This window comes from Mobula hypostoma, chromosome 6, assembly GCF_963921235.1.
Source record: "Mobula hypostoma chromosome 6, sMobHyp1.1, whole genome shotgun sequence".
In the NCBI taxonomy this organism is placed as follows: domain Eukaryota; kingdom Metazoa; phylum Chordata; class Chondrichthyes; order Myliobatiformes; family Myliobatidae; genus Mobula; species Mobula hypostoma.
In genome coordinates, this window is record NC_086102.1 from 61,359,877 (window position 1) to 61,372,588 (window position 12,712).

Here is a 12,712-nt window from a genome sequence, read left to right on the forward strand (position 1 = left end):
TATAAGAAAATTTCCAAGTCACTGAATATCCTTTGGAGTACAGTTAAGTCAATTGGCAAGAAATGGAAAGACTATGGCACAGCTGAGAGCAGGCCGTCCTCAAAAACTAAGTGACCGTGCAAGGAGGGGCAGAGTGAGGGAGGCCACCAGGAGGCCTATGACAGCTCTGGAGGAGTTACAAGCTTCAGTGGCTGAGATGGGAGAGACTGCACATACAACAACTGTGGTCCAGGTGCTACACCAGTCACAGCTTTATGGGAGAGTGGCAAAGGGAAAGCCAGTGTTGAAAAAAAAATCACATGAAATCTCAGCTAGAGGTTGCCAGAAGGCATGTGGGAGACTGAAGTCAGCTGGAAGAATGTTCCATGGTCTGATGAAACCAAAGTTGAGCTTTTTGGCCATCAGACTAAATGCTATGTTTGGCATAAGCCAAACACCACATATCATCAAACACACACCACCCCTACTGTGAAGCATGATGGTGGCTGCATCATGCTGTTGTGGTGCTTCACTGCAACAGGCCCTGGAAGGTAGAGGGTGAAATGAATGCAGCAAAATACAAGGAAATACTGGAGGAAACCCTGATGCAGCCTGCAAGAGAACTGCAACTTGGGAGAAGATGTGTTTTCCAGCAAGACAGTGACCCCAAGCATAAAGTCAAAGCTACACAGTAATTGCTTAAAAACAACAAAGTTAATGTCCTGGAGTGGCCAGGTCAGAGTCCAGATCTCAGTCCAATTGAGAATCTGTGGCTGGACTTGAAAAGGGTTGTTCACTCATGATCCCCAAGCAATCTGACAGAGTTTGAGCAGTTTTGTAAAGAAGAATGGGGAAAAATTGCAACATCCAGGTGTACAAAGCTAATAGAGACCTATCCACACAGACCCAAAGCTGTAATTGCTGGCAAAGATGCATCTACTAAATACTGACTTGAAGGGGTGAATACTTACAATTATTTTGTGTTTTATATTTGTGAATAATTTATATCACTTCGTAGAGATCTGTTTTCACTTTGACATGAAAGAGTCTTTTTCTGTTGATCAGTGTCAAAAAAAGCCAAATTAAATCCATGTGATCCAATGTTGTGAAGCAATAAAACATGAAAACTTCCAAGGGGAGGTGAATACTTTTTATAGGCTTTGTAACTCCACCCTTATTATTAAACCTTTCTGTTATTCCCTCCCTTAAGTCACTCTGTAATACATGAGTGACTTTAACTTATCTTCTATTTAAATCTCTTTGTGCCTTGTTAGCAAGTTTTGTTTGGCAGCAATTCTGTGAACAACCTCATGAGATCTTGTTTACATTAAAGGAGTTATATGAATGCAAGTTCTTTTTCTTGTTTTTGCCTTGTTAATAACTATAATCTTTCATTTCTATAATGAAAATGAACTTTCACTGTACCCTATCCCAGGTTTGAAAGTGCTTCCTACATTTGGTTGTAGAGAGTTACAGAGAACATGCAGCTGTACCCTTGTCGGTGATTCACTTTAATTCATTGTACTTGAATAAAGTATCAAGAATTCCAAATTTCTTTTCAATTATCTTTTCAATCTGCACTCAGGCCTTAAAGATCTCATCGTCATCCTTGATCACTTGTCCCTGAATCTCAAGAACTGAAGTGATTGTGGTTCATTCTGCTAATCTTCTACTAAAAATGAACCTTTTCGTATTTCTCTGATGTCTGCCTCTGTTGCCCATCTATCCAGACCGTTAAACCAGCCCTCCAGTCTTGTGCTCAGATCTAAACACATTCTATAATGGAAAATATCTTCACTGCCATAGTGAAGTAAGTCTTGCTTTGTTACATTGCTGAAGACTGTATATAAACAGGTTCATCAGGCAGCCCCATATGCTGATCCCGGTAAACCCCAGCACCTGATATTTGGAAGTAGATACTGATCCCAGTCTACAGTGTGAACGAGGCGTTTGGCAGTGCAGCCCTCAGCTACAGAATTCGGGATTAAAGAAAGAACTAAAGGGATCTGAAATTGTTATTCATTAGACTGCTACGTGAATAGATATTTTTGACTAATATTTTTTTATTTCTGCCAAATTGATATAACTGCTTGGTACATTTGCATCATGATAATCCGTCATGTAAATGAACCCTAACAAACTCAGTGGGTTTTGTCAGCTACACAACTCCACAACTTCAAAAGCAATTCCCTTTTGTTAGTCTGAATGTGCAACAAGAATGCTCTGGGACTTTCCTTGAATAGTGATTAATATTTCTTGGCACTTGTATCCAGTATGCGAAAGACCTTGAATTGATTACGTTCCTATTACTACCTCCAGGCCTCCCAAACACTATTATTATTACAATACTTTTTAATGTATTCACTATAGTGATGTATAAAATTACCGGAGCCAGTCTGTAGAGAGCAGTGATCTGGGTGTTGTCGAAGCAGGGATATGTAACAACCCAAAAGTCTGCAGATATCTCTCCTGCAGTGCCATGGGACCTGAAAGAATGGATGGTTTTATGATTTAATCTCACCTGAAAGCTTTGTGCAGAGGGTTGTCCACTGAGTGAAAGATATAGCGGTAAGGCAAAGCCCATCATATCTCTTTGCTAAGAGAGTGCAAACCTCATTTCAACATACTGCTGTCTTCCATTAGCTCTACTTCAAATATTTTCCAGTGGAAAGTGATTTCTGTATCAAGTACTCCTTATGCCTTCGCTCTGAAAGCAAGTAAGAGCTCAGGGTGTTCATTTTTTTTGTCTTTTCACATTGGATTTGGAAAGTAGTTAGTGGTGACTCCAGATCTCTGTCTTGGCTGAAATACTACATCCAGCATGAGCTCAGCATGTTTATTTTCTGTCGCTTGGTACTGAACTAGGCTGAGCATTTTTGTGCAGAAGTGGTGGGAAATGGAGCACTGATAAGGTAAGCACGATCTCCGGCAGAGAGTACCTAAAAGGTGACACACTCTGATGAACAGAGTGCAATTGGATATCTGAACCAAGCAGGTCTATGTTACACAAAGGAATTCAAGGATGGAGTGGCGTAGTGGCTCAGAAAGATGCTGCACCTGATTCAAGTCTAGTAACCTGAGTTCAATCCTGGCTTCTGCTACTAATTGTGTAGAGTTTCTCCTTGTAACTGCATGGGTTTCCCCAAGTGCTCTGGTTTCTTCCCACAACCCAAAGATGTGCTGGTCGGTAGATTAGTTGGCTACAGTAAATTACCTCTACCACGGATAGGGTAAGAGAATCAGTGAGAAGGAGAATGAGATTGTTCTATAAACTAGCATAGGCTTTGGGCCAAGTGGCCTCCAACATTGTAAGGAAGATATGGGGGAAGGTATTGGAGGGGAAGAACTCACTTTCACTATAATGAGATTCCAATATCTTACAAAATTTTAAAGAAGATTAAGAATTGTTTAAATATGTTAAAGATTAAAACTGAGCAAAAATAAGCTTGTACTACTTGAACTCTACCGTCATGCTAAACTGAAACGAGTATTGCAGTTGTAGTGGTATGCTTGATAGATAAACCTTTCATTGCTGTGTCGTCTGATAGGGCATGAGATTTTTTGCAGTTCCAATAAAGGTAGCTCGAGTTTGACCTTCCTTCTACATATGCTGACATTTTCTTCCTTCCTCAGTCTTTTTTAGCCTAAGTGCATTGCACCAAAAATCTAAGGCTGACATTGTATTGTACTTTTAAAAAAGAACAGTTTGGGAAATAAAAACATTGGGAGAAAAATACAATAGCCACTAAGGTATTTAAGGTAGCTGGAAAGGACCTCCATGTGATTAAGGAGAACCCTGTTGTGATCAAGGTATTTATTAACACTGTTGTCCTTCTTTTTCTTGCTGTTGCCATTTTTAATGCTGTGGCTTAGTTTTCATATACAGTACCACAGCACAAAGTATGTCCAGCAGCTGAAAAATTACTGTTTGAATATTTTTTTTAAAAACTCTTAGCTACATAGACAGTAAAGGTTTTGAGACGGAGTTCCCAACCTGGGTTCCATGGACCCCTTACTTAATGGTATTGATCTGTGGCATAAAAAAAGATTGGGAACCCCTGGTTTAAAGGGATATCAGTCAAATGGGGGCAAATTAGACCAGCTTACATGAGCATCTTTGTTGGCAGGATGATTTGGGCCGGATGGCCTGTTTCTGTCATAACTACTCAATGACCATTAATCAGCTTATGTATTAAACAGTCATTCCATAAATGACCCAATTTCAAATATTGTTTATTGCTTTCTGTTTCTTTCAATTTGTTCTCTAAACTGGAATATTGTCTGGTTAAAGTTTAGAAGTTTTCTTTTAATTGTATAAACTCCATTTCTTGAATGGAGTTTAAGGAAATACAAATATTGACAAATGAGATTGCTTTTTTTAAATAAAATTTTCTCTCTGCACACCTCTCCAGTTGCCACTATCACTAACCCACACTAACATGTCACTGAAAATAAAAAGCCATTCATTGTGAGATCCTGATGCAGTAATTGAACAGAGGACATGTCTTTGCAAAAGGCATCAAAATCTTTTTGATGCACGATTCTAATGTTTACATTAAGTATTCCCAGTTTGATTAAAATTATTACATATGAAAGTAGGAAAGGTTGTTCATCATCAGCTGAAGTGTTTCTTTCTTTGACTACATAACATTCTCTTACCTAGCTAGGCTGGTGGCAAAAGTAATATCTCAGCAGAAAGGATGGGGAAAAACAGAGGAGTTAATTCCAGTTTTAGTCATTTAAATAACTATGGTTATGATCAAACTATTCTATTACTGAGAACCCATTAACAAGTTTTACCTGTTCAGGAGAAAAAATAATTATTTCTTATCAGATTCATCAGAGCAACAAATGCAATGGTCTACACTGAACCAAGCATGTGTATAAAATACTGAAACATAGAGGGCAAAGAATATTCCATTAATGCTATTGAAATAAATCTGTTGTATTGAATATTTTTACAGAGTTGAAATTGTATTTTTGCAGCTTAGGAAAGCTTTAGTGGTATAAGAGCAGCTATTGACCACACAGGCCTGTCACTTTGTTTTATAAGTGTAAAATAATTGTCATTTCCTCACTCATGCATTTAGCGTTAAAATATTCACTCCTCTTACTCTGACAAAAAATGCAAGCATATAAATGTTTAAGATAATCTTACATGCATAAATTTATTTGAAAGGAAGTTAAACCATTTTAGATTGTTGTAACTGTGAACAAGACTGCTAGACTTGAGCTAGTTGCTCATTTTTCATAACTGAGGGTCAGCTTTATACAGTATAATTCTTTCCATTGTAGCAATACTATTATCTTAATTGATTTCTTTTGAGGCTCGGTCACATTTTGTCCAGAATGTTTTTCATTAAATCTGATTTTGGCAATTACTTACGTCACTTTGCTTAGGTGTTTATTATGCAACTCTTATTTTCATTTTGATGAGTTTATTTAAAATCTGCCTTTCTTTCTAGCGACTTCCTAATTATTAGCATCATATGTCTTTAAATAATTTTTGTTAAATTAGTTTTTACAAATTACTTCATAAACTTAATGTCTTTTATCTGCAAAAGGGAGAGAAATTCTTTCCCAACATTCAACTAAAGTTGCTTTGCAAAGGTTCTCAATACGTGTTGCTCATCTCCATATCTTATCCAGGTGGATAATAGGGAGTATGCCACATGAATCTGGCTAACTGTCTTATGCAGATTTATAGTTTTAAGTATAAGGTTTTCTGATATAAAATAAGTGACGTATTTAATATGATTTAGAATTAGCTCTGTTTCGATGGAGACAGGCAATGAAATAAAATGTGTTTAACTTAATTGAACTGGCTTTTTTCTATTGAGTGTTGGTAACAAACAATTGTGAGATGTATTTTTTCTGTAAGGAATTGGATGGATAGTGAACAATTAAAGATTTAAAAAACTTTCAAGTTGATTAACACTTTACAGAGCTGGAGCACAGTAGTTTTGTTTCTAAAATTTATTTCTGAATACTGTTTTTCTTTTTCCAGAATTCATAAAGAAGCGTTTTCATCATGAAATGAACGAATACAGTTTTGTGTATAAGCGGCTAAAAGGAATCATGGATGATGTGCTGTCTTCTAGCAGCTACTCTGAGGTGAACCTCAGTAAACTGTTCCAGCCATTCAGTACAATCACTAAGTGAAAGAGATGTTGCTGTCTCACGTCATTTTTCGTGGAATGGATCCAGAACAACTAAAATATTTCTGTTTATAATTTTGAGATCTGTGAAGATCTGGGGGAATTGCTCTTAACATGTGATCCACAAAGTGAAATCTGACTCTGGTTATGTTGAAGGAAGTCAGAACAGCAACAATGTTAGGAAAAGGCTCAATGAGCTCATTACATGGACTTGTTTTAAAATAAAATTTGATGAAAGATGACAGTGCCAATGTTAACCTCAATTGAACCTGTAAAGAGATGAAAGCAATCCATTAAAAGCTGGCTGGAAAGGGAGTATAGGACCGACGGTACTTTTGTTTTGAAAGGGTGATCGATAAAAGAGGGATCACTGCAGAGTCCCACTTACAGTGAAGTGGAACAACAGGTCTCATTTAGAAAGAATCAAACAATCTGTTTAAGTGACTTGAGTATATTGGGTTAGAGGACTAACAGACAAACACAACAGGCTTTAATAGGCAGCTGCCAATACATGACATAAGTACAACAATCTATTCACAATTTCAATATGTATTTCTTCCTATCATTTTAAAAGTAGATGTTAATTTTTTTATGTAAGAAATCTTTTACATGTACAATGTTATCATGTTTTGAATAAAATCAACTTTGTTATTTCTAAATCATTCCCAACATGTGATTAATGCTTTAAAAAGACTTGTCTTTTACTTTGAAGAATTCTAATAAAGATTATTGAAAGTTCTTTTTTTATTTATTGATGAATCTGTACATCAGTCCAGCATTTGTAAATGACGACTTCATGAATGAACCTCACTGACTATGCTACTATGCTGTTTTCTAGAAATTGTAAGCTTTTTATTAGGGCAGCACGGTAGTGTGGTGGTTAGCACAATGCTTTACAGTATCAGCGACCCGGGTTCAATTTCCGTCACTGCCTGTAAGGAATGTGTATGTTCTCCCCGTGACCGGATGGGTTTCCTCCCACAGTCCAAAGACATGCAGGTTGGTAAGTTAATTGATCGTTGTAAATTGTCCCACGATTAGGCTAGGATTAAATTGGGGAATTGCTGAGCAGTGCGGCTCGAAGGGCATCTCAGTAAATTATTATTGCTAATTTTCTCACTTTTCCAACTGAATGATACAAAGAAAGCAAACTTTACAGGTGGTTTGAATTTTAACCTATTGATGCTACGAGGTGGCCACGGCCATGAGATTGATACAGTTTGCAGCAGACCAAACCACACACAGTGTGAAGACTGAGGGTGCAATTTCTTGACGTGTTCGAGGAGGCTCAGGGTATAACTCAAGGGAGTAGAGCATGGTTGCATCCAGCTCCAGTAAGACCTGTTTCATTCTGGAACTTATGGAGGCCCTTCACTGAGAGTAGGTTTTCGTGAGAGGAGACCGAGCGAGTCGGTGGAGGTTAAGTTTCCTAGGATTATTCTTCCAAATGGCATAGCCACGATTTCAGTTAGGACAGTGGCATGCTCCTCATGCAGGATGTGGGAGATCGGGGAGAGTGCCAGTGTTCCTGATCACGTCATCTGTAGGAAGTGCGTCCAGCTGCAGCTCCTGACTCAGCATGAGAGGGAAATGGAGCTGGAGCTGGACATATTTAGTCTCATCTGGGATGCCAAGAGCGCCAACGTCAAATGTTTTAGTGAGGTGGTCACACCTGAGGTATGAGCTCCAGGTGGCTGGGTGATCACCTGGAGAGGGAGGGGCTATAGGCAGATAGTACAGAATCCCCTGAGGTTATTCATCTCAGAAACACATATATCACTTTAGATACTGGCGGGGGGGGGGGGGTGGCGGGGAGCAGCAGCCAGGACAGCAGGGACAGTCAGATTGAACATTAGCAATAGGAGACTATAATTAAGGTTCAGACAGCAGATTCTGTGACCAGTAGAGATGCCAGTGTGTGTAGAGTCAAGGATGCTCCTACATCATAGGTAGAAGGGGTAAGAGGTACAGGGAGTTAAGCCTGCAAAGCAGAACCGTGAAGGTAGCAATATCTGTATTACTCCAGATGCCATGTGCTAGTCAGGGCAGGAATAGAAAGATAGAACAGCTGAATGTGTGGCTGAGGATCTGGCACGGGGAGCAGGGTTTCAGGTTCTTGGATCATTAACTGGAGGGGAACCAATATCCCAACTGGGAGGTTCACTGGTGCTAAATGGGGGGGGGGGGGGTTAACTAATTTGACACGGATGGAAAGAGCACCATGTCAGAAAGTGGAGGCATTGAGAGGAAGGTAGATATCATGACCAGTGAGAATAGGCAGGAGCAAGGCAATAGATATGACAAGATGGATGAGTTGAAGTGTGTGTATTTTGATGCCAGGAGTATTATTGGTAAGGATGATAAATTTAGTGCATGGATTATTAGTACATGGAATTGTGATGTTGTGTCCATAAGAGAGACTTGGTTGGGGGTGGCGGGGGGGATGAGAGTGGATGCTTAATATTCTAGAGTTACTACAGAGTTTTAGAAAAGAGAGAGAAAGAGTTAAGAGGGTGGGAGTTGTGCTGTAAATCAGTGACAATATCACTACACTCAGTGGATGTAAAGGAGGGCTCATCCAATGTGTCTGTTTGAGTAGAACTCAAAAATAAGAAAGGTACAATCACTCTGATGATATTTTTTGATATTAAAATAAACTTTATAATTTTAAAAATTACAAGAATAAACCACAAAAAGTAGAGGGTTATGCGGTGGCAAAATTCTAGGCAGCTCCTTGAGCAGGTTACATGGTCGGCATAACATTGTGGGCCGAAGGGCCTGTAATGTGCTGTAGATTTTCTATGTTCTAATGTCTTTTCATTCTCACATTCATGGTCAATGTGTTAAGTAGTGTTTTGGTTATTGCATTCCTTAAAACCTGTAGGGTTGTTACCACTCGTGTGTCTACCTGGGGTGGTACCCTACTATAATAATTGAGGGGCTTCCTCACCCAACTCAGCTCCTCCTTGTCTAATAGCGGAAGAGCCCTATACTGTGGTCCTTCCCCACCGAGACCTCGCAGTGGCTGCACCGAGCTTCAGTGCGTCTTTCAACACGTACTCCTGCAGCTTGGAATTTGCCAGATAGCAGCATTCCTCCATGGACTTTTCAATGTGCTGGTAGACCAAGTTGATGTTGGTGTCGCTGGGAACAGTTCATAGTTCAGAAAGTCCTCGGTCATGCAGCTGCTTAAGATGAACCATGAGACAGACCCTTGCATCTTTCTCCACACCTTCAAAGTTTAAAGTAAATTTATTATCAAAGTACATCTATGTCACCATATGTTACCCCAAGATTCATTTTCTTGGGCTGTCACAGTAAGTACAAAGAAGCACAATAGAATCAGTCAAAAACTATTTACAAAGATGGACATAAAGTGTGCAAAAGACACAAATTGTGCAAATACAAGAAGGAAAACAAAATAATAATGATATATAAATAAGTAGCAAATACTATTGGGAACATGAGTTGTAGAGTCCTTGAAAATCAGTCATTGGTTATGGAATCAGTTCAATATTGGGATGAGTGGAGTTACCGAGTCTGGTTCAGAAACATGATGCTTGAGAGGTAAGTACTGCTCTTGAACCCTAAGGCTCCTGTACCTCCATCCTGGTGGTAGCAGCGAGAAGAGAGCATAGCCTGAGTGGTGGGGATCCTTAATGATGGATGCTGCTTTCCTGCGACAAGTGCTCCTAGTAGACGTGTTCACTACTGGGGAGTGCTTCATCTTTGTTGGACTATGCTGTATCCACTGTTTTTTGTAGGTTTGTCAAAGTTTTAGATGATGTGCTGAATCTTCGCAAGCTTCTAAGAAAGTGGAAGTACTGCCATGCTTTCTTTGTAATGGTGCTTACAGGCTGGACCCAGGATCCAATGCAACACAAAAACACAATAAATATAATACATAAATCGATTGTATGTCCATAAAATAGTGGTAGTGGTTTATTGGGTGGAGGTGTTGATCAGCCTTACCATTTGGGGAAAGTAACTGTTTTGAGTCTGGTGGTTCTTGCATGGATACTACTTAGACCACTGCCCCTCCCCACCCCCGCCAATGTGAGTGGGCAAACAGTCCATAATCAGGGTGGGTAGAATCCTTCATGATGTTACTGGCCCATTTCCAGCACCTTCCTGTACCTATCCCCTTGATAGTGGGTAGACTGGTGTTGGCAATGGATTGGGCAGATTGGACTACCCGTTGTAGAGCCTTCCCATCCACCGCAGTTCAGTTTCCGTAGCATGAAATGATGAGCTTGTTAAGATGTTCTCTCCTGCGCATCTGTAGAATGATATGAATATAGATAAGACCATAAGACATAGGAGCAGAATTAGGCCATCTGGCCAATCGAGTCTGCACTGCCATTCAATCATGGCTGATCCCTTTTCCTTCTCCTCAACCCCAGTTCCTGGCCTTCTCCCCATGATCTTTGGTGCCATGTGCAATCAAGAACCTATCAATCTCTGCCTTAAATACACCGAATGACCTGGCCTCCACAGCTGCATGTGGCAACAAATTCCACAAATCCACACACTTCTGCTAAAGAAAATTCTCCGCATCTCTGTTTTGAAAGGGCACCCCTCTATCCTGAGGCTGTGCTCTCTTGTCCTAGACTGGCCCACCATGGAAAATATCCTTTCCACATCTACTCTGTCTATGCCTTTCAACGTTCGAAAGGTTTCAATGAGATCCTCCCGATCCTTCTGAATTCCAGCGTGTACAGAGCTAGAACCATCAAACATTCCTTGTATGATAACCTTTTCATTCCTGGAATCATCCTTGTGAACCTCCTCTGGACCCTCTCCAATGCCAGCATATCTTTTCTAAGATGAAGGGCCCAAAACTGTTCACAAAACTCAAGGTGAGGTCTCACCAGTGCCTTATAAAGCCTCAGCATCACATCCTTGCTCTTGTATTCTAGATCTCTTGAAATGAATGCCAACATGGCATTTGCCTTCCTCACCACCGACTCACCCTGCAAGTTAACCTTCAGGGTGTTCTGCACAAGGACTCCCAAGTCCCTCTGCATCTCAGATATTTGAATTTTCTCCCTGTTTAGAAAGTAGTCTGCACATTTATTTCTACTACCATAAGTGCATGACTATGCATTTTCCAGCATTGTATTTCATTTGCCACTTTCTTGCCCATTCTCCTTCTGCGTCCTACCTGTTTCCTCAACACTACCTGCCCCTCCACCAACCTTTGTATCATCTGCAAACCTGGCAACAAAGCCATCTATTTCATCATCTAAATCATTTATATACAGCATAAAAATGAGTGGTCTCACTCCTTTTATTCTAAGGATCCTTTTATTCCCACTCAGTGCTTCCTACCAATCAGCCAGTGATTTAACCAGGCCTGTAACTTTCCTGTAATACCATGATCTTAACTTGGTAAGCAGCCTCATGTGTGGCACCTTGTCAAAGGCCTTCTGAAAGTCCTAGTATACAGCATCTACTACATCCCCTTTACCTATCCTACTTGTAATCTCCTCAAAGAATTCCAGCAGGTTAATCAGGCAGGATTTTCCCTGAAGGAAACCATGCTGACTTTGTACTATCTTGTCCTGTGTCACCAAGTACTCCATTACCTTATCGTTAACAATTGACTCTAACATCTTCCCAACCACTGAGGTCAGGATAACTGGCTATAATTTCCTTTCTGCTGCCTTCCTCTTTTCTTAAAGTGTGAAGTAATATTTTCAATTTTCCAGTCCTCTGTCACCATCCCAGAGTCCATTGACGTGTAAAAGATCATTTCTAATGCTACCACAATCTCTAACGCTACCTTTTTCAGAACCCTAAGGTGCAGTTCACCTTTCTCAGGTGACTTATGTACCTTTTGGTCTTTCAGCTTTTTGAGCATCTTCTCTCTTGTAACAGTAACTGCACCCACTTCTCTTCCTTCACACACTACAACATCAGGCATACTGCTAGTGTCTTCCAGAGTGAAGACTGATGCAAAATGCTCATTTAGTTCATCAGCCATCTCCTTGTCCCCCGTTATTATTTCTCCTGCCTCATTTTCTAGCTGTCCTATATCCACTCTCATTTCTCTTTTATTTTTAACATGAAAAAAACTTCTACTATCCACTTTGATATTATTTGCCAGCTTGCTTTCATATTTCATCTTTTCCTGTCTAATGATTTTTTAGTTGCTCTCTGTGGGTTTTTAAAAACTTCCCAATCCTCTTTCTTCCCACTAATTTTGCTTTGTTGTATGCCCTTTCTTTTGCTTTTACAATAGCTTTGAATTCCCTTGTCAGCCATGGTTGTACTATTTTACCATTTGAATTTTTTTTTCATTTTTGGAATACACATGTCCGCACCTTCCTCATTTTTCCCAGAAACGCACACCATTACTGCTCTGCTGACATCCCTCCCAGCAGTTCCTTCTGATTTACTTAGGCCAACTCCTCTCTCATACCACTGTAATTTCCCTTACTCCACTGAAATACTGCTACATCAGACTTTTCTTTCTCCCTATCAAATTTCAACTTGAACTCAATTATATTGTGATCACAGGTTCCTAAGATTCTTTTACCTTAAGCTCCCTAATCACCTCCGGTTCATTACAT

At 39.9% G+C, this 12,712-nt stretch overlaps 1 protein-coding gene across 2 annotated transcripts in view; it reads left to right on the forward strand.

Moving 5' to 3' along the window:
* Positions 1–6,817, forward strand: part of pola1 (polymerase (DNA directed), alpha 1) — a 301,055-nt gene extending 294,238 nt beyond the window's left edge. For both annotated transcript variants that reach the window (XM_063049905.1, XM_063049907.1), the window contains exon 37: positions 5,987–6,817. In XM_063049905.1, coding sequence (XP_062905975.1) covers positions 5,987–6,141 — 155 coding nt within the window. In that variant the 3' untranslated portion in view covers positions 6,142–6,817. The remainder of the gene's footprint in view (positions 1–5,986) is intronic.
* Positions 6,818–12,712: the final 5,895 nt, after the last annotated feature.